A 20,439-nucleotide genomic window follows, 5' to 3' on the forward strand; every position below is an offset into this window, starting at 1 on the left:
CTGCTGTGGTTTGCATTGTTATGCTGCACAAATAGGAAACTGATTGTGTTCTTTTCAGCAGCTAATGCAAGGCAAGGAAAATGCTAGCAGAGCAAAAAATGTGCAATAGCACTCTGTGAGGCAAGGAGAAGTTTTGTCTACAGCTTAGTCCAGGGTTGTCACCCTTTTTCAAATAGCGGATGCCATGGGGTGTGTGGCAAAACACAAAATAAAGAGTACAGTCATTGCTGCCCAGAATTCACTGGGGTTTTGTAACTCTGTGGTTGCATATCCCTTTGTACATGGTACTTCAATTTCTTATGAGATGGCTTTGATAATGTTTTGATAAATAGGATAGCAGCAGTCCAATATTTATTTGAACACACATGCTAGCTGTGAGGAGCACAAAACATTGAATATATGCTCCTGAAAAGATAAAAGTTAATAGGCACTTAATTTGTCTGAAGTCATCTAAATTCCCTACCAACACATGTTTGTGTGTAATGCTCTGAATACCCTCACACTGTTGTATTTCAAGTACCGTATTTTTCGCCCCATAAGACGCACTTTTTCCTCTCCAAAAATGAAGAGGAAATCGGGGGTGCGTCTTATGGGGCGAATGCCTGCAAGCCTCGCGCCCTCGGCAGGAGGTCCCACCGGGTGCGCGAGGCTTGGGGCGGCAGCCTGTCGCCCGAAGCACGGGGAGCCCTCGGGAGGGCTCCCCCTGCTTCGGGCGAGTGTCTGCAAGCCTGGCGCACCCGGCAGGAGGTCCCACCGGGTGCGCCAGGCTTGGGGCGGCAGCGGACTTCTAGCTTCTAGGTGCGCGCAAGCAGTCCGCTGCCGCCCCAAGCCTGGCGCACCCGGCAGGAGGTCCCACCGGGTGCGCGAGGCTTGGGGCGGCAGCGGACTGCTTGCGCGCACCTAGAAGCTAGCAGTCCGCTGCCGCCCCAAGCCTGGCGCACCCGGCAGGAGGTCCCACCGGGCGCGCCAGGCGTGGGGCGGCAGCGGACTGCTAGCTTCTAGGTGCGCGCAAGCAGTCCGCTGCCGCCCCAAGCCTGGCGCACCCGGCAGGGGGTGCGCGAGGCTTGGGGCGGCAGCGGACTGCTTGCGCGCACCTAGAAGCTAGCAGTCCGCTGCCGCCCCAAGCCTGGCGCACCCGCAGGAGGTCCCACCGGGTGCGCCAGGCTTGGGGCGGCAGCGGACTGCTAGCTTCTAGGTGCGCGCAAGCAGTCCGCTGCCGCCCCAAGCCTGGCGCACCCGGCAGGGGGTGCGCGAGGCTTGGGGCGGCAGCGGACTGCTTGCGCGCACCAAGAAGCTAGCAGTCCGCTGCCACCCCAAGCCTGGCGCACCCGGCAGGAGGTCCCACCGGGTGCGCCAGGCTTGGGGCGGCAGCGGACTGCTAGCTTCTAGGTGCGCGCAAGCAGTCCGCTGCCGCCCCAAGCCTGGCGCACCCGGCAGGGGGTGCGCGAGGCTTGGGGCGGCAGCGGACTGCTTGCGCGCACCAAGAAGCTAGCAGTCCGCTGCCGCCCCAAGCCTGGCGCACCCGGCAGGAGGTCCCACCGGGTGCGCCAGGCTTGGGGCGGCAGCGGACTGCTTGCGCGCACCTAGAAGCTAGCAGTCCGCTGCCGCCCCAAGCCTGGCGCACCCGGCAGGAGGTCCCACCGGGCGCGCCAGACTTGGGGCGGCAGCGGACTGCTAGCTTCTAGGTGCGCGCAAGCAGTCCGCTGCCGCCCCAAGCCTGGCGCACCCGGCAGGGGGTGCGCGAGGCTTGGGGCGGCAGCGGACTGCTTGCGCGCACCAAGAAGCTAGCAGTCCGCTGCCGCCCCAAGCCTGGCGCACCCGGCAGGAGGTCCCACCGGGCGCGCCAGGCTTGGGGCGGCAGCGGACTGCTAGCTTCTAGGTGCGCGCAAGCAGTCCGCTGCCGCCCCAAGCCTGGCGCACCCGGCAGGGGGTGCGCGAGGCTTGGGGCGGCAGCGGACTGCTTGCGCGCACCAAGAAGCTAGCAGTCCGCTGCCGCCCCAAGCCTGGCGCACCCGGCAGGAGGTCCCACCGGGTGCGCCAGGCTTGGGGCGGCAGCGGACTGCTAGCTTCTAGGTGCGCGCAAGCAGTCCGCTGCCGCCCCAAGCCTCGCGCACCCGGTGGGACCTCCTGCCGGGTGCGCGAGGCTTGGGGCGGCAGCGGACTGCTTGCGCGCACCTAGAAGCTAGCAGTCCGCTGCCGCCCCAAGCCTGGCGCACCCGGCAGGAGGTCCCACCGGGCGCGCCAGGCTTGGGGCGGCAGCGGACTGCTAGCTTCTAGGTGCGCGCAAGCAGTCCGCTGCCGCCCCAAGCCTGGCGCACCCGGCAGGGGGTGCGCGAGGCTTGGGGCGGCAGCGGACTGCTTGCGCGCACCAAGAAGCTAGCAGTCCGCTGCCGCCCCAAGCCTGGCGCACCCGGCAGGAGGTCCCACCGGGTGCGCCAGGCTTGGGGCGGCAGCGGACTGCTAGCTTCTAGGTGCGCGCAAGCAGTCCGCTGCCGCCCCAAGCCTCGCGCACCCGGTGGGACCTCCTGCCGGGTGCGCCAGGCTTGGGGCGGCAGCGGACTGCTTGCGCGCACCTAGAAGCTTGGGGCGCACTGAGCTCAGCACGCCCCAAGCTCCTGGTATAGCGCAGCGATCCGCTAGCCCTGGGAGAGCCCCGCGGCTCTCCCAGGGCTAGCGGACTGCTTGCCGGCACGCAGAAGCTTGGGGCGCGCTGACCTCAGCTTGCCCCAAGCTTCTGGATTAGCGCAGGAGTCCGCTAGCCCTGGGAGAGGCGCCCGGCTCTCCCACGCTAGCGGAGACCTTGCCTGCACGCAGAAGCTTGGGGCGCGCTGAGCTCCGCACGCCCCAAGCTCCTGGTGTAGCGCAGCGCACCTGGGGGGGAAATAATTTTTTTTTCCTTTATTTCCCCCCCAAAAATCTAGGTGCGTCTTATGGGCCGGTGCGTCTTATGGGGCGAAAAATACGGTACTGTTCTTAGGGTAACATATTACTGGTTCATTAAATGCATGTTCATTACTTCATGTCTGAAAGTATGTGTGAATACAATGAGAAATTTGTGGTAACCCAGTGAGGCCTCAGATTCAATGTTTTTGAACGAGTTGGTTCACACACATTAAACTGCAAATCAAGTAATTTAGTGCAGCAAAGCCTGTATGATCATGCATTAGCCAAGCCGCATCATTTTCTGAACCAGCCCTATTGCTTAAAAGGCATTTGCTTTTTTAAATGGAAAACTTTGCATTAAAAATGCATCCTTGTGTTTGTCTTTCCCAGGTTAACTTGTTGAATTCAATTCATGACAACTTCCAGCAGTAAGTAGTCCTTTCTTTTTTGTGGGTACAGCCTTTACTAACACAGCTTGGCCATTTCACCTCCCTTACGATGACCAGCCCTTGATTTAAAGAAACAGTCACATGTCTTTACACTCTTCCCTTTTACAATCTTCTTTCAATGGTCTATACTCTTAAGAAAAAAATTAAAGTCATGTATCCCATTCAAGAAATTATGCATGTCACATTATGCTCCTAAATAGTTCATGTAATACTTGTTTCAGTGCCTTTTCTCTGAAACTATGACAGTATGCTGCTTCTTGTTTTTGAAGGGGAAATATAGAAAACAGTCCTAAATTATTATTTCTTTTGTCAGACAAAGGCACACTTTAATAGGCTAGCCCTAAGAATTCTGTCAAAATCCGTGGGAATTGAATAAGCATCACTGGATCCAAAGAGGCCAAGTTTGTCTTTTCTGTCAACTGCAAGCAAAGTTTGACTTCCATGATTTACCATGCAGACATATTGTGTGGACTCTCACTCTTTCCTCAAGTGACTTTGGTACCCATTCTCCTTTGTCTAATGCCCTCGTGCCATGTGCACCCTATTCTCATTTCAGAGCCATGGCTTCTTCTGGTGCTCGAGACCAGTTTCTGCGGCAAATGGAACAAATCGTAGAAGGAATTAAACAGAATCGAATGAAGGTTAGTTTATTATTTTCACATAAGTTTTGGTGGTGTTTCTTCTTAGACCTCAATATAACCTTTATGATTTGTGCAATGAAATACAAACCTACAGAACATCTGGAATATGCTTTCATTCCTGCGCTGCTACAATATGCTCATTATTACCCTGTGAGCATACTGCAACATTCTAGCAATTGAAATAGAACACACAGGTTGAAGATGCATCTCTATGCCAAGCACAATGGAAATGATTTGGATTCATAGACTTGGTCCTGAAAGCAATTGCCTTGGAACATAATCAAGTGTGTGTTGTGTTCCTCCATCATGCAGCCTTCACCCGTTAAAACACATGCACAGTTCTTATCCCAGATCACATATCTGCCAAAATTCCCTTGCATTATTCTTTAAATTACTCCCTTTTCTTTCATTCACAGAGATCCTTCTTTCAAATAAATGGCCATTCTCAGTTTTTAGATTTAATGATTTGTAACTAAGATGTGCTGAATAGAACAAGGGATAACCTAAGGTGTAGGAAAGTCACTATTATTTAGGGTAGGCAGTACTACTGCACTTGATAATTGGCTTGACTCTGGCAAAGGCAGTTCAATATCTGAGCACAGAGCATCTCCGACTAAAGATTAAACTTGGATTTAAATTAATTAGTCAAGCTTATAAAGTTTCTCTAGTCTAATGGATGACATAGCAAAAGGAAAAATAAACCCAAGGGAAGTTTGATCTTCTTGCTATCTCTGCATTGAAAGGACCCCTTGTAGATGTTCTCCTGTGGAAAATGCTGAACCTTTTTTTTAAAAACCCAACAAGCTTCTTTGCTACAGCCACTCTCACTCAACAAAGTAGAAGGTGTTTCCTTCCTGCTTGCCATTTTTTAAACTCATCCCATTGGGGTGAGACGAGCACTTCTAGCACAAAGCACCAGTGTGGGCCATATACAGTGGGTTGTCCAGTAGGGAGTCAGTACACCTGTTGAAACCACAATGCAGGTATCCTTGAACAAGGTAGTGTAGGAAAGAAACATCCCATGAGCAGAAAGGCAAATTTTCACTTGGTCATGATTTTCATTTATGAATGCAAACCATGAAGGTGGGGCCTCATGAGTTACCTTACTTTTGAGATTTTAAGCAAAGGGGTGTTGGAAAAACTTCACCACAAGATAACTGACTTGTGGCACTAAAGGTTTCATAGTGATTTCACTTTTTAATCCTTTGCTATATTTCTGCTCTTTCCTAGTTGTAAACTACCAAATGTTTCTATTGTTGGAACAAGTGCAGATGCAGGGAGCACTTTTTGTTTATCTGGTGTTTTGTTTTTTTAAGAAAGAAGGGGGCGGAAATGCTGGAGGATTTCGTTTTTGGTCTTGCGCGTTCCAAGGTACCATAATACTTTCCCCTTGTTACCAACAGATGGAAAAGAAAAAGCAAGAAAACAAAATGAGAAGGGACCAGCTAAATGACGAATATCTGGAGCTACTGGAGAAACAAAGACTCTACTTCAAAACGGTCAAAGAATTTAAAGAGGTAAATGGGACAGTGGTGGTTGGGGGAAGAGAGAGAGAGAAAACACGCACACAGAGATGCTTTGTCTCAAAAGCTCTGACCATGACATGGTGGCTTCATAACACACACACTGATTCAGCACTACTTTGTGATGCCACAGTGTCCCGTCCCCCGTCCCCCCCAGTCATCTAGCGCTGTACGTTTGTGGGCAGAATGCAGATTAGCTGTTCACAACCTGGTACCCTGCAGATGTTTGGTGCTACAACTCACATAATCTCTGTTAGCCACAGGGCTGAAGAGTTAGTCCTAAACACAGAGGGCATGAGGTTCAGAAGGGCTGGTGTGAATGATTCTAGGTAATATAGTTGGTAGCAGAAGGCTAAGAACAATCAGATGCATTCGTCTGGTTTTTTCAGATATTCTTATTTTCCAGCATAATTCATACGGACCAATCTCATCCAGCACCTTTTCACTTTAACAGTAAATTCCACCTGCCTTGCCTTCCGTATTACCTACAGCATGTGTTAAAAGACAGACAGCTGATTTGGGCTGTAATCCTATATGTTTAGTTGGAAATAAGATCCATTGAATTTAATTACCCTTGCTTCTTTGTAGCCATGCAGGTTTGCACTGTTAGTATCATCATTTAACTGACATGTCTTGTTTAATATTTTAAATCTTCCTTCTCTTTGTTTTATCAACAGGAATGCCGCAAAAATGAAATGCTTTTATCCAAGCTGAAAGACAAGTGTTCTTGAAGAACTTCAGACAGCAATTCATTTATATGATTGAATTCATTTTCATTCTGATCCAGCCCAATGACTAGATGTATTCCTTTTTGAGATTTAATGCAGTATAGCAGTTCAGAAATATTATTTGTCTTTTTATATATGCACACACATAGAAAGTAAAGTGACACTGTTTTGTAAATGATTTACCTTTGCACTAGTTAACATTTCATGTGCACTAGAAAACATATATTATGTGTTAAACAATAAATATGTATAAATCAAAAGCTCCAAATTTGTTTGGCTGACTAACTTGCTTTCTAAGCTTTTTTCTTCTTCTATTCATGATAAAAAACCTTCTTCACTAACAGGGATGAGTGCAGATATTGATGTTTGCCCATTTCTCTGACAAGCTACAACATTGGCATCTGAAATTCTGCCCAAAGCATAGAAACCTTCAGCACAAATGACAGAACCTGATAGCTCTTTTAGAATTTTCTAAATCCTGAGTTCACTCTAGAAACAACACGTGTGCTAGCTGAAGACTGAAAGGGGTCACAGACTGCAGAGGTAAATGGGCTGAAAAAAGTGCAAATGCCTTTACTGAATCCAAGCGCCCCTGCTTCCAAAGTTGGCAGTAGGGCTCCTTTTGCAATGGGCTGGTGGTGTATGTGGGGTACGAAACAATACAAGCAAGGGAATCAGACGTTCCCTCTGAACAAGCAGACAGCACTTCTAGTCACATAATAGATCTCTGTGTTTCTTTGTATTCTTCATACGATAGGGACACACCTGCCTGCAGTCCCCTACATTGCGTAATATGCCTTTTTGAAGGGTTGTCTGACCAACAAGCAGCTTAATACGTGTGGATATTGAGAGTCTGCAGCAGGTAATGGTGGGAGGACTTGATATAGGCATAGTTTTCAAACCAAGCTGATGCAGATGTTTCTTCCTGTACCAGTAAATGGATTTAAAACAAACAAAACAAAAACCTCCCAGTCTCTGCTCCTGGAGAGACTAGGATCTTGAGGTAGCCTGGAACCTCTAGGCAATAGTTCAAAGCTTGAGAATTCGGTCTGCATTGATGTCACCAAAGTATATATTGCATGCTGTTGTTGTTTAAAATATATTTGACAATTAAGTTATTTTATACTGACGAAGCTATCAGACTCATTTTAAAGAGCCTGATGCCAACTTTGCATTGATCTTAAAACTGAGGTAATAGCTGAACATGCAGCTGAGTAAAAGAGCGTTACCACATTTATCCCAGCATAGTAAAACATATGTGTGATGCTGCAAGAAAAGATTGCACTTATTGTTAATTAAATACACATTAATATTTTTCTGGAAGAAAAGAACACCAAGAGTTTGCCAAAGTATGGTGGTAACCACTAAATGACTCTGAAGGAAATCAGTTGATGCAATATGTTTTCCGCTCTTTGCAGAGCGATACGCTGTCCTCCCCAGTTACCATTCAATGTTCAGAGTTATGATTTTCCCCATAAAATGCATTTAGCACTATGGTAACAGGGCTAAGACATAAAACACATGCTGGCTGCATGTAGGCAAATCCAGTCCAGTTAATAGGGTCATTTGCAGCTACTAAAGGAAAGTTTCCACATATCTATATTTTCCCCAAAACCACTGATTTGAATGGAAGGCTCTGGACTTGCTGGCTGGGAATTTAGTTTCAATGCTCCCCTGCTGTAGTCTTCAGAAAATTCCCTCCATCCTCTACCTTAACCCAACACTTCCTTGTGCCATTTCACATAATTGTTTTTGCTCAGTTTTGCTGCGATTAAAAGTTTTAAAAGTTCAGCCACCCAAGTTCAATGATTCTTGTATCTTAGCAGTCAATGATCTTTATCCTGATTCATATCTGAAGAATTACTAAAGCAAACAAATACTGTTAGGGGTTTTATTTGTTGCTGACACTTTACTTACCTCCAGGCTCTGTGTATTGTAGTGCCTTGTAACTCTTGGAATTCTTGTTTTTGGTGCCTTACTACGCCCGCCATAAATGTTTCATAGTAAAAGTTATTGATGACACTAAAACTGGCCGTTGGCAAATGAGCAGAACAACTTTAAAAATACGGTCTAGCCTTTACAAGGCAACACAGGACAGCTTGTTGCACAGGCTTAATTGTGATCGGAGTGGGGTTCTTGAAATTATTTGCTGCCTTTCATATAGGGAGCTGCAGCCAACTGGGCAGGAGGACTTTTGCAATGGTTAGAGATTTATTCTCTAGAAAACTGGGCTGCATTGCAATGGAGGGTGTGTAATGGGCTATGTTTCTGATATATCACTCGTTCTTATTGCTTAACTCCCACAGTCAAGAAAAATATGCAAACGGGATTACCTAGCAAACAAAATTTGCGTAAATGAGCTTAGTACAATCCAATAGGTCTGGCAGCCATGCCCCCCCCAATTGCTATTTTTACCTCTGCCTCACAAAAAGGTTCTTGAATGCATTGTTGTAGTTTTTGTTAAAAGCTGTATAAATCAGAGGGTTGAAGAAGGAGTTGGAGTAACCAAGCCAGAGGAAGATGCTTTTCCAGACTGGTGCTATGGTGCAGGAGCAGAGGGGGCTTATTAGTTCTGTGACAAAGAAGGGAATCCAGCAAAGTACAAACACACCAATTAAAATGCCAACCATCATAGCCGCTTTCTTCTCTTTCTGTTCTCTCCATGTTTCTCCATCTGTCTGGAAAGTGACAGTCGCATGACGAGCTGTAAACACCATCTGCGGCTGATGAGAAGCTTCTTTCACCTTGACATAAAAGCAAACAGGAATTATTACCAAGACAGTTTTGTTTAAGTAAAGGATTTCTACACACACACACCCCTTCACTGCTTTTCAAATGACAGACCAGCTGTGCCCAAGCCCAAACTCTAGACTTCAATGTGTGTGTGTGTGTGTGTGTGTGTGTGTGTGTGTATGTTGCAAGACTTCTGCTAGGGTGGAGGGAGGCAAGAAAAATAAAGATCAGGACAGAACTACGTTGCCCCGTTATTCACTCCTGCAACATACAGCACAAACTACTGCTCAAATAAGTCACTACCTCAAATAAGTCAGAATCCAAAGGCTGGTGAGGTCTTGTGCATGGATTTATGCCTTTCAAGCCATTCTGCCCTAAACCTATTCCCCTTGCTCTCAAGCAGTGCAAAGTAACATCTGATGCAGCACAAGGAAAGCAAAAATGGCAATGTCTCCAGGTGAACATCTGCACATAAATGGGCTTTTTAAAATCCTAGTCATACTGTTTGGCACTTTTGTTAAGAGTGATCCAACGTTTGGCTAGATGGGAGAGCCAAAGGAAAACTGACCCTCTCGCCTCTAACCTATAGAAATGTATCCCCCTGTCCAAAGCACACACACACACACACACACACACAGAGGGCACTACAGCAGCATCAATAACTAATGGAATAAACCATAGAATGAACAAGATGGGTTCTATCCTGTTCTTCCACTGCTAGATGTCTTTGAACTGACCGTCATCACATGAGAGCTCAGAGTGGTTTAATCTAGCAGAGGCTAACATCAACAGGAGAAAGCAGAAAGATTGTGTTTTTTTTATCAATTAACCCTTCCCTGTGGGTCCCCCTCCAAAAAAAGAATACACTTGTCTGCCTCAAAATGTTGCACCCTCTGACTTGAATCATACACACAACACTGGAATGACCCCATCTGTTTGCTCTTTGAATGGCTAATATTGCTGGAAAATGTTACTGGAAAACTAAAACAACCACAAGCACCAGCAGCAGCACTGCAGGACTTGCCTGATACTGGTTGATGAACAGTAATGAGGAGAAGCTCTGGTGCTGAACCCAGCTCCAATTAAGGGCTTCCGGGTGACATCCAATGATTTCCCCATGCTTGTGCAACAGAAATCCACTCATGCAGTGGGACGTCTGGTCTTTCTCCCACTTCAGCCCACCAAATCAGCTGGAGATGCTCCCATGTAGGGGAAGCAGCAGGGTAGTAAGGAGAAGCCTTTGTTGGATCTTACTCTTTGTATGAGGCTTTACTGACAAACAGCAGAGACCCAACATGAGGTACAGCTCTTTCTGGGACTGCTCTGGCCTAAAGAATGCTCTGTCTGTCTGTCCTCAGCTTTATTCAGTAATCCAACTACAAAGGAATGGACAAAACATAATCATTATCACTGAAGTGAGAAATTAATAGGCATTTAATGTTGCTTTGCCCAACTCAGGGTTCCATCTGTAAGGGCCTGACTGTTTTGAACCTCTTTAGTATGAGAGGAGGGTAGCAGCCCCAGAAAGGCTAGGTGTGAGCAAAAAGTAACTTATCAGTCATCAGGGTGGATAGTGCAGTCTTTTCCTACAAGTGAGAGGCATGACTCTGAAACCTATGCTAGGAAATAAAGGGCATTTATTTGCCTATTCCTCCTGCTCCTCTGCATTACTATTCTCATGATTCTCAACCAATAAATCAATGACTACAGATCTTTGCTCTGGATCTATATTAGTAGCCTAAGCAAATGCTTCTCTGTTGAACTTGCACAGGGAAAAAACCGAAATTGCTATAGTAACAGAAATTGGTAAGTGGGGCTGGGAGTATACCTGCCAGTTTCACTTCAGACTTTACTGCCTCCAGGACATGCAGTAAATATAGTCTGCCTCACTGATTTGTTCTCCTTCCTGCTGCTTCAGGTGTTTCCTGTCATCCTGGACCCTTTTCTGCAGCCTCCTCTCCTTTGTATTTGCTTCTACCTGCATCAAAAGTCCTGGCAACCAGAACTGAGCACCCTGGTCTACTTTGATCCTAACATAAAAGGCTTGTCCCTGCAGATGATTAATTGCCAGGAATGTTAGCAAACCTTATCCTGCTAGCAACCTTACCTGTAGTGATCCCATTGATGGCAGTGGGACTACATTAAAACAAAATATATTGTCCATTTTATGTCCTAATTCTGTTGCATGTGCAAGGCCTACTGAATTTAAGGGGGCCTCCCCTCCCCCATTCCTCCAAGCAGATATAGGGTTGAAGCCACAGTTACAAACAAACAAAAAACTGAATCGATTTCCTGTGTGCAAAGATTAGGGGCCCCTCCAGACAACCTGTTTATTGAGCATTCATCATGATTTGCTTGCACAAATCAGGAGATTAGATTATATTGTCTTTATTGAGCATTCATTCCGATTTGTTTGCTGCAATGAGCATTTGTCCTGCATTCCTGATTTGCTGGCAGGCTTTTTATACATCACCCCATTAATCAATTGTTCATCTAACACTTTTCACTGTGTTTCCCTGTCACTTTCCTAACAGTAGAAAGTCTGGGGATTATTATTTTTTAAGTGGATTTGTTGCACTAGGGCAATAGAACTCCTTAATCCGTTTAAAACATGCAAGCCTAAAGTTCCTATGTGTGCTTGAGCCACTCCTGTGAAATAGCGATAGCTTGCAGGTACCCCAAGTCATGTTATCACATGAATGCAGTATTATTCTGGGCTGCCCATGTAGTGGTGGGACTGTAATGCAGAAAAGTGCAATGAGAGTTTTGTAATTAACAGTGGGAGTTTCCCAAAACTGTTCTTGATAACAACTGCATCATTATACCAGTAAGCCAAAAAACAAAACAAAACAAAGAATCTGATAAAAATCCTCTCGGTTTTACAGTCATCATCCCCCGGAAAGAAACAATTCCATCTTCTTGTCCTCACAAACTACCGTGTGTGTGTGTGTGTGTGTGTGTGTGTGTGTGTGTGTGTAGCTCAATATCACACTTCATGCATCTTATGAAGTGGACTATAGTTACCAAAAGCTTCATGCAATGATACATTTTGTTAGTCTTTAATTTGCTACAAGTCTCATTGTTCTTTTTGCTGCAACCAACTAACATGGCTAACCCCCCCCCCCCCCCGGAAATTGCTGCCATGGATTTTGGACACACTTGAATGAATTAAAGCTGGAATCTGTCACAGTCATTCACATCAAGCCGTGCAAGGAAGCTATAGGGAAATCAACTGGGATCATTTATGAACTGAAACGACAGGCACTGAAGATCAAGCCCAGACAATGTAAACTTTTGTTGCTGACTTCAATGGTATGGAGACTGTGACCAGCATGAGAAATGGTAGTACATATTAATATGGATAGCTCAGTCGGCAGAACATGAGATTCTTAATCTCAGAGCTGTGGGTTCAAGCCTCACATCGGGTGAAAGATTTCTGCATTGCACCCTTGCAACTCTACAATTCTATCAACAGCAATTCCTTATGATAGCTAAATAGAACCTCCTTATTCAGAGGCAGTAGGCCTTTGAATACCAGGCGCTCAGGGAATGCAGCGAAAGAGCCATGCAGCAAGTGAGCTCCCTTTGTAGGCATTCTAGAAGCACCTGGCTGGCTAGGAAAGAGGAGGCTGTAATAAACAGGCCTGACCACCCACTCTCCTCTCCTAGCTCCTTTACGTGACATGCAAAGTTCATCCCTGCATATTCTACTTCCCCCACAATTCATCTTCACGAGTGGCTATGAGTTAAGAAATGCACACAGGTGGATTTGGTTATGTAGCTGCTGATGCATAGATGGACAGACAAATGATGACTCTAAGAGGAAGACTTCATTTCCAAACTCTTTGCCACAAGCAAGCATGCGTGACAGAACAATTCAATACATAGTTAAACCATTCTGTAATACACCAAAACAGTGCAGAGAGCTGGGGGAGATGCGTGCATGCCAGCGATATTGATACAGTGGTACTTTGGTTTAAGAACAGCCCTGTTTACGAACTCCGCAAAACCGGAAGTAGTGTCCTGGTTTGCAAACTTTACCTCGGTCTAAGAACAGAAGCCGGACGGTGGAAGGGCACCGGCGGTGGGAGGCCTCATTAGGGAAAGTGCGCCTTGGTTTAAGAATGGTTTCGGTTTAAGAATGGACTTCCGGGACGGATTAAGTTCGTAAACCAAGGTCCCACTGTAATTCCCTTCCTACCAAAGAATGAGTCCCAAGATGGTTTATAATAAAAAGCACCCCATCAAAAAAAATGAAAGGGGAGACAGACACTATTAAAGAATCTTGAGGATTAACAGCGTAATCCTAAACAGCATAATACTTAACTCATAAATTGTCCATGGAGGCGCAGGTCAATTCTGTATCCAGGGCAGCTGTCTACCAACTCCACCTGGTACGCAGGCTGAGACCCTACCTGCCCGCGGACTGTCTGGCCAGAGTGGTGCATGCTCTAGTTATCTCCCGCTTGGACTACTGCAATGCGCTCTACGTGGGGCTACCTTTGAAGGTGACTCGGAAACTACAGCTAATCCAGAATGCGGCAGCTAGACTGGTGACTGGGGGCAGCCGCCGAGACCACACTTGAAAGACCTACATTGGCTCCCAGTACGTTTCCGAGCACAATTCAAAGTGCTGGTGTTGACCTTTAAAGTCCTAAACGGCTTCGGCCCAGTATACCTGAAGGAGCGTCTCCACCCCCATCGTTCTGCCCGGACACTGAGGTCCAGCGCCGAGGGCCTTCTGGCGGTTCCCTCATTGCGAGAAGCGAAGCTACAGGGAACCAGGCAGAGGGCCTTTTTGGTGGTGGCGCCCGCCCTGTGGAATGCCCTCCCATCGGATGTCAAGGTGATGGACAACTACCTGACATTCAGAAGACATCTTAAGGCGGCCCTATTCAGGGAAGCTTTTAATGTATGATATTTTAGTGTTTTTTGGTTTCTGTGGAAGCCGCCCAGAGTGGCTGGGGAAACCCAGCCAGATGGGCGGGGTACAAATAATAAATTATATTATTATTATTATTATTATTATTATTATTATTATTAATTTATTTCTAGTGCCTTCAGTGGCACTGTGTGTTTAGGACTGCAGATGAAGACGACAGCAAACTCAATTTAATTGAACATGGTGTGGGCATCCTTCTGTGTAAACATGTACATAATTGGGCCGCATTGTATAAATAAAAATATTAACCCTTTTCCGCTTTGGTTGTGCTAAAGGATAAAACGATGGAAACCATTTATTATTTGCCTCATCTTAAAGCATTGCAAAACCTTAGAAGCACTGTACACCAAATATTTGTATTTGCAATGGTTTCTTTCTTCACACAATGAGCATCAGCTTTTGAGGCTGCACACACACACAAAAAGGAACGCATAAGATGAAAACAGATTTCAAACCAGCTGTGTAATTTTGCACCTTCCCATTCATCCTGCCACACTGGCTGTCTAATGCCTGCACTATTCTACTTTCCACCTCAGATGTGCCACTCCACTCTCATCCTCTAGCTATTCCTAGCTGAACCTTTCTGTCCTGATGTTCACTTTTGCTGTTTCTAATACATCCAGAAGTCCCTACAGCTGTTCTATAAACTCTTCCCAAGGTCAGAGCTAACCCCGGAGCATAAATAACACTGAGTAACTTTATCCAGACCCCACACCAGAGGTAGACACTCCCCGCAGCAGAGCGCAGAACTTCCAAGCAGGCTTGGAAAACCTACACTTCACACTTAAGAAGCTAAGCAAAAGCTCCGCATAAACGCACTTCCTCCCCTTTTCACTGTGGTCCCCTGAATTTTCAGCTGCATCCAGCTACAAATTTCCAGCTTACATCTTTCAAGTTTCAAAAGTTGATTCCAAAAGAAAGAAAGAAGTTTTCATTCAAGGCTGCATAGACGTTTCAGGCTGCTGGAAGCAACTTTTCGAAAGGGCGAATGAATGCCTCTCCTTCCCAGCTTCAGTTGCTTTTGAAAAGATCTAAAATTCCGGAGCTTTGAAACCAAAGTCTGAACTGCGCTGGTTCGAAATAACCCTGGCTTGCAGCAAATGCTGTCTACACCTGCTCAACGGCCAAGTTCAACAATCAAACCTTGAATTGTTTGGATGCCTGCTGGTGAAACGCAGATTGAGATTCATCCTTGTTAAACTTCTCCGACCCACCGTTCGCCCTATTGCCCTATTGCTCAACCACCCCTACTGTGTATGCTGCGCGCGACTCCCCGCTTCCCACAGAGTTGGAGGGTCATTAGCCCACCCCCTGAAAGATCCGAGGGTGGCGTTGTGAGGGAGCCAGATTCCAACGAAGCCTCGCATCTAAGCCTCGCATCTCACGTTCCCTCACCCGCTGTGCGCGCGAACCCCGCCCAAAAGTTGGGAGGGATCCCACGGGTCATCTAGCCCAACCCCTGACAGACCAGAAAGAGGCGTTGCGGGGGAGTCGGATTCCAACGCAGCCTCACATACCACGTCGCACCCCCGTCCTCCCTGCACACCAATCCTCCCCCCCCCCCCGACGGTGCTTTACCTGCCCCGTTTCTGGGAGGGGCGCGACGGCGTTCCTGCCTCCGACGCGGAACTTGGCCGCCTTGTAGATCTTCCAGTAGACGAAGAGCACGACGCCCAGGGGCAGGTAGAAAGCGCCCCCCGTGGAGAAGACGGCGTAGGCGGGCTCGGGGCTGACCTGGCAGCGCTGCTGCTCGGCGCTGTACGAGCTGCCTCCCCAGCCGAGCAGGAGCGGCAGCAGCGCCAGGAGCGCGCCCAGCGCCCACGCCACGCCGATGAGGGCGCCCGAGGCTCGGCGGCGCACGCGCGGGGTGTAGCGCAGGTGCCTGGAGACGGACCAGTAGCGGTCGAGGGCGATGGCGGCCACGCTCCAGATGCTGGCCGTGCAGCAGAGCACGTCGAGGCAGACCCACGCGTGGCACAGCGCCCGGCCCAGGTGCCAGCGCCGCCCGCCCCCCGACAGCTCCTTGGCCAGGCTGAGAGGCATCACCAGCGCCGCCACCAGCGCGTCGGCCGCCGCCGTGGACGCCACCAGGTTGTGCGGCGCGCGGTGGAAAGCCCTCACGCGCACGATGGTGGCCAGCACCAGCAGGTTCCACACCAGCGTGGCCAGAGTCAGCAGCGCCAGCAGGCTCAGCACCAGCAGGCGGAAGAGGGACAGGGGCTCGCCGTCGTCTGAGGACGAGGTGCGGTTGGCTCCTCCGGCGCCTGAGGAGGAGCCGTTCAGCGGCATGGCCGGCTTGGCGGGAAGAGCAGCCGCTCGCCGCCGCCCGCATAGAGCTCCCGGCGCGCCAAACTGAGGGAAAAGGGAGCGGGCGGAGGAGGCGGCGGGTCCAGTCAACGCACCTCGCTCCTCCGAAGTGCTTGGGAAACTCCCGCCGGCGGGCAGGTGGCCGGCAGCCGAGCCGCGCAAAGCGCAGCAGCTGCTCGCTCCGCCCCCTTCGGAAAGGCCGCTCCCGCTGCCAGCGCCACGTGCTGCTGCTGCTGCCGCGCGCGCCTTGCTTTCTCTACCCCGGGGGTGCGCAGGGTCGGATTTAGGTTTGATGAGGCCCTAAGCTACTAAAGTTAATGGGGCCCTTTATATGGCTGTCCAGTTCGTCAACAACAAATTGCCGCTGTTTTTTGTCTTGAATATATGCTATATGGTAATTTATGGACGTAATAGGTATCTAAAGCCATTTGCACATAACAAAACACGTATTTTATCAAAGTAATTGATATAGAAATGAGCAAACCAGTGATACTAGCAGGTGGCCCATTACTTACATCATAGGAGCCTACACAACACAAAACACTGCCCTGCCTCTAGGAGAGCTCTCCAAGGTCCCTGGCAAAAGATTATTTCCCCAGCTGCAGGGAGGGTGGTCGAACCTGCAAGGCAAAGCACACCCCCCCCAACGTGCTACACATCCGCCTCTACTATCTTATCTTACGGGTCTGTCATATAACAGTAATGTAAAGCACCTGACCTAGCCCCAGTGCCTAATCAGTGTGATAGGCAGGAAGAAATTCAACTACTGCAGCCTTTTTGTGCTGATAATAATTTATTATTTATACTCTACCCATCTGGCTGGGTTTCCCCAGTCACTCTGGGCGGCTCCCAACAGAATATTAAAAACACGATAAAACATCAAACATTAAAATTTCCCTAAACAAGGCTGCCTTCAGATGCTAGGGAGACATCCAAGAGGATGGTTTCCTTATTAGTTTAATGCTTCCTTTCTTCGATGGGCATAGCTGGGGGCAGGGGGAGGCAGGGGACCAAATTTACTTGATTATAAATCAAGGAAATCCATTAAAAAATACTAAACTAACTGAGGTTCTGCCCCTGCATAAAGCCTGCCCCGCCCCCTACATAAATCCTGGCTATACCTATGCTTCCTTCCTTCCTAAATTAGACTCTTGGGAGATTTGCAGTGCAATCCCATGCTGATCTACAAAAACTGGATGCCTTAATCTGCCCCAGCTGCAACAAAACATGTCTCTCCCATATTAGTCTCTACTAATATGGTGCTGCAACCTTCTAACAGCTTGACTTCACCCTCCCCCCCAGGCACACTCCTCCATTGTCTGCTGAGATGGACAGATGCCAAGAACATTAGAGGTGATTTCACCTGTTATGGTGGGAACTCCATGGAGTGTCTTTAATCCAGGAATTGGGAACCTGTGAGCTTTTAAATGTCATTGGAAAGAAAATAAATAAATAAATAAATAAAATTCTATTTATACCCTGCCCACCTGGCTGGGTTGCCCCAGCCATTCTGGGTGGCTTCCAACACATATAAAAATAATAATAAAACATCAAGAATTAATAGTAACAATCTGATCCAATATAAAAAGTTACAATAACTTTTTTTAGTAATTCATAATAATCCAAACAATCCACTTTTGAACTGCCAGAGCCACTCTGCTATACCACTTTTCACATTTAAATATTTATGCTTCTTTTCAAAAAAGTTCCATTACAAAATAAGTAATTCTCAAAACCAGCACCATAATGTTAACACAAGACCCCAAAGACATATGAAGCAGTCTTTTTCTCAACCCAATGCCTGCTAGAGACAATGCACCTTCTCTCTCTCTCTCTCTCTCTCTCTCTCTCTCTCACACACACACACACACACACAATGAAGAGAGATTATTTTCCTTTTATTTCTTCTTCTTGCGGGAAGAGGTTCGACAATGGTGAAGCAAAAATTGTAAAGCCCATTGCCATCAAAAGCTGTGAAAGACACAAGGCAATAGGACTTATATGGGGAAAGAGTTGCCTGCTTCTGGTGGCGGTGTGTGGTGTTTTTATATATATATATATAAAAGGTGTCCTGTACTTCTGCATACCTCATGTTCACAAGATGCTGATTCCTCCATCTTGTTTTTCAGTAGCCCCGTTTTGACTCCAACTTGGTTGGCATTCAACCACCGGAGTTGGTTATTAGAGGGACAGATAGCAACAACAAAGGCAAGAACAGTTTTAATAGGGCTGACTTTTGAGACAGGAGCAACAGCACTAGCTGTAGTGAGTGGGATGAAGTAATTGATCTGTGGAAGAGTCACCTCTCCCTCAGTCTCCCAATTGGTTTTCTACGCAAGAGGCCATCTCACAGGACACTGTTGTTATTTTCTTCTCGGTAAGAACTGTTTAATGTCCTTTGAGAAAGTTGCGTTTATCGTCATAGATAATCATGCTGCAGTTGCTATGGCAACTGGCTTCAGCATCTCAAGAGCAAGGCTGTAATTTAGAGAGAGAGAAGACAGATCTAGATGAGGTCCAGATTTTCATAAATTATAAGTAATGGAAAAGCAAATTGGCCCACTTAATGGAAATGGAAGGAGGGGGAAATACAGAGAGGTGGGTCCTACTTCTTCCACAAAGCAATTAAGAAAAAGAAGGGAGGAAATAAGTTGTTCGCATTGCATTTGCAATTACTATTATGCAAAATGTTGCCTCTTATTAGGCACAGGAGAATTACAGTTTGAATTCGCTTTTTCTCTGCAGTGGCTGAAGCAATAATCTGTGGAACATCCTCACTTCAATTTCCGGTCTGTCCAAAGGAGCCTGGTGCCTTGGCAGCTGATATAATCGACTTTTTCATTACTGTTTATCATTTCTTTTGTTGAAAGGTGGGAAGTGTTAAGAATGAACAGTGAAGGCAAAAGAGCAGGAGCATGCCTTCTGCGGAACCCATGTTTCTCTAGATAATGGGGAGAGGCATGACAGAGATAGCATCAGTTCATGAGAAAAATATATATGAAAAATGGGTACCTTCATTTTAAAAAAACAACTCCTTTTGTGAGTTGGTGCGTATGAAAATGTAGTGCTAGGGCAAAGAAGGTAACATAGATACAAAATGCATATAACACGTTGGGAAGGCTGAGAACCGACTTATGAGATGTTCCACCATTTATTGAAATTCTGAGAAAGGTACTGAAGTAATATTAAAATAAGGAATCATTGGTTTGAGATATTATTTGCCACATAGTTCGAAAACTTATGGGATTGCTCCTTTTCTCACTTTCAGAAGCCAGCCTGCAAAGCTTTGTGGGGGAAATACTTCAAATCATGATAAAATCATGCAGTTCATCAACCAAGTCAATATTTTTCACTGGGCTTTTATCTTTGCCTTCTTAATCTCCAATTTCTGCCCTCTGAAGATCATTGCGCTGACCTTCATGCACTAGAACAAGATCAGCAAATCTGTTGAAGATACCGCTTTACAGCACCCCATTTTAATATTGTTTTCTTTATTTCATTTTTGCTATATAGGTTTGTGGGTATTTTTCTAAATTAAAAAGTGGCCATGCACCACTTTGGAAACATTTCTTGGGAAGCAGTTTATAAATTCTCTAACAAATAACAAATAAGGGGGGGGGGAGAGAGAAGAAATGGTTACTTGTTTGTGGCTCATTTGTTCTTTTTTATTATGCATTTCATTTTCTTTCTTTTTCATTTAGTATTTCTATGTTGTGAACTTCCTCAAGATCTACAAATGAAGGGTGACACACAAAATGAACAAACCAATGAACATTTCCTCCTTGTCCCTTGTTTATTTTCCAGTTCAGCTATGGAAGAATGGGAAAGGAATTAAATCTGTGATGGGGAACCTGTGGCCCTTCAGGTGCCTTTCGATTACAACTCCCATCATGCATCAGCGTTGGCCATGTTGGCTGGGGCTGATGAGAGACCTGGAGTGACCCATGAAGCTCACTGGGTGACCTTGGACCAGTCACGACCTCACAGTGTAACCTACCTCATGGAATTTTTGTGAGGATTAAATGAAGAGGGGTCAAACCATGTACACCAGGCTTCCTCAACCTCGGCCCTCCAGATGTTTTTGGCCTACAACTCCCATGATCCCTAGCTAGCAGGACCAGTGGTCAGGGATTGTAGTCTCAAAGCATCTGGAGGGGTGAGGTTGAGGAAGCCTGGTGTACACCATCCTGAGCTACTTGGTGAGAAATGTTTATAAATGTAATAAATATATTT

The 20,439-nt window shown here is 46.9% G+C and overlaps 2 protein-coding genes across 3 annotated transcripts in view; one reads left to right on the plus strand and one right to left on the minus strand.

Moving 5' to 3' along the window:
• CCDC93 (CCC complex scaffolding subunit CCDC93) overlaps nucleotides 1–6,492 on the plus strand; it is a 44,122-nt gene extending 37,630 nt beyond the window's left edge. For both annotated transcript variants that reach the window (XM_083490119.1, XM_083490120.1), the window contains 4 exons: nucleotides 3,274–3,311; nucleotides 3,889–3,973; nucleotides 5,377–5,490; nucleotides 6,174–6,492. In XM_083490119.1, the coding sequence (XP_083346245.1) occupies nucleotides 3,274–3,311; nucleotides 3,889–3,973; nucleotides 5,377–5,490; nucleotides 6,174–6,227 (291 nt within the window). In that variant the 3' untranslated portion in view covers nucleotides 6,228–6,492. The remainder of the gene's footprint in view (nucleotides 1–3,273; nucleotides 3,312–3,888; nucleotides 3,974–5,376; nucleotides 5,491–6,173) is intronic.
• LOC310701036 (5-hydroxytryptamine receptor 5B-like) lies at nucleotides 3,964–16,411 on the minus strand. The gene is made up of 2 exons (XM_083491035.1): nucleotides 15,478–16,411; nucleotides 3,964–8,968 (listed from the first exon to the last, which is right to left on the minus strand). The coding sequence occupies exons 1-2, from the start codon at nucleotides 16,186–16,188 to the stop codon at nucleotides 8,636–8,638; spliced, it is 1,044 nt and encodes a 347-aa protein (XP_083347161.1). The 5' UTR covers nucleotides 16,189–16,411; the 3' UTR covers nucleotides 3,964–8,635.
• Nucleotides 16,412–20,439: the final 4,028 nt, after the last annotated feature.

This window comes from Podarcis liolepis (assembly GCF_965112155.1).
Source record: "Podarcis liolepis genome assembly, chromosome: 1".
NCBI lineage: Eukaryota > Metazoa > Chordata > Lepidosauria > Squamata > Lacertidae > Podarcis > Podarcis liolepis.

Coding starts and splice junctions, on each gene's coding strand:
- LOC310701036 (XM_083491035.1), bottom strand. CDS start 16,188: ATGCCGCTGAACGGCTCCTCCTCAGGCGCCGGAGGAGCCAACCGCACC. Junction 8,969..15,477: donor CCCTCCCAGAAACGGGGCAG/GTAAAGCACCGT, acceptor TTTTATGTCAAG/GTGAAAGAAGCTTCTCATCA.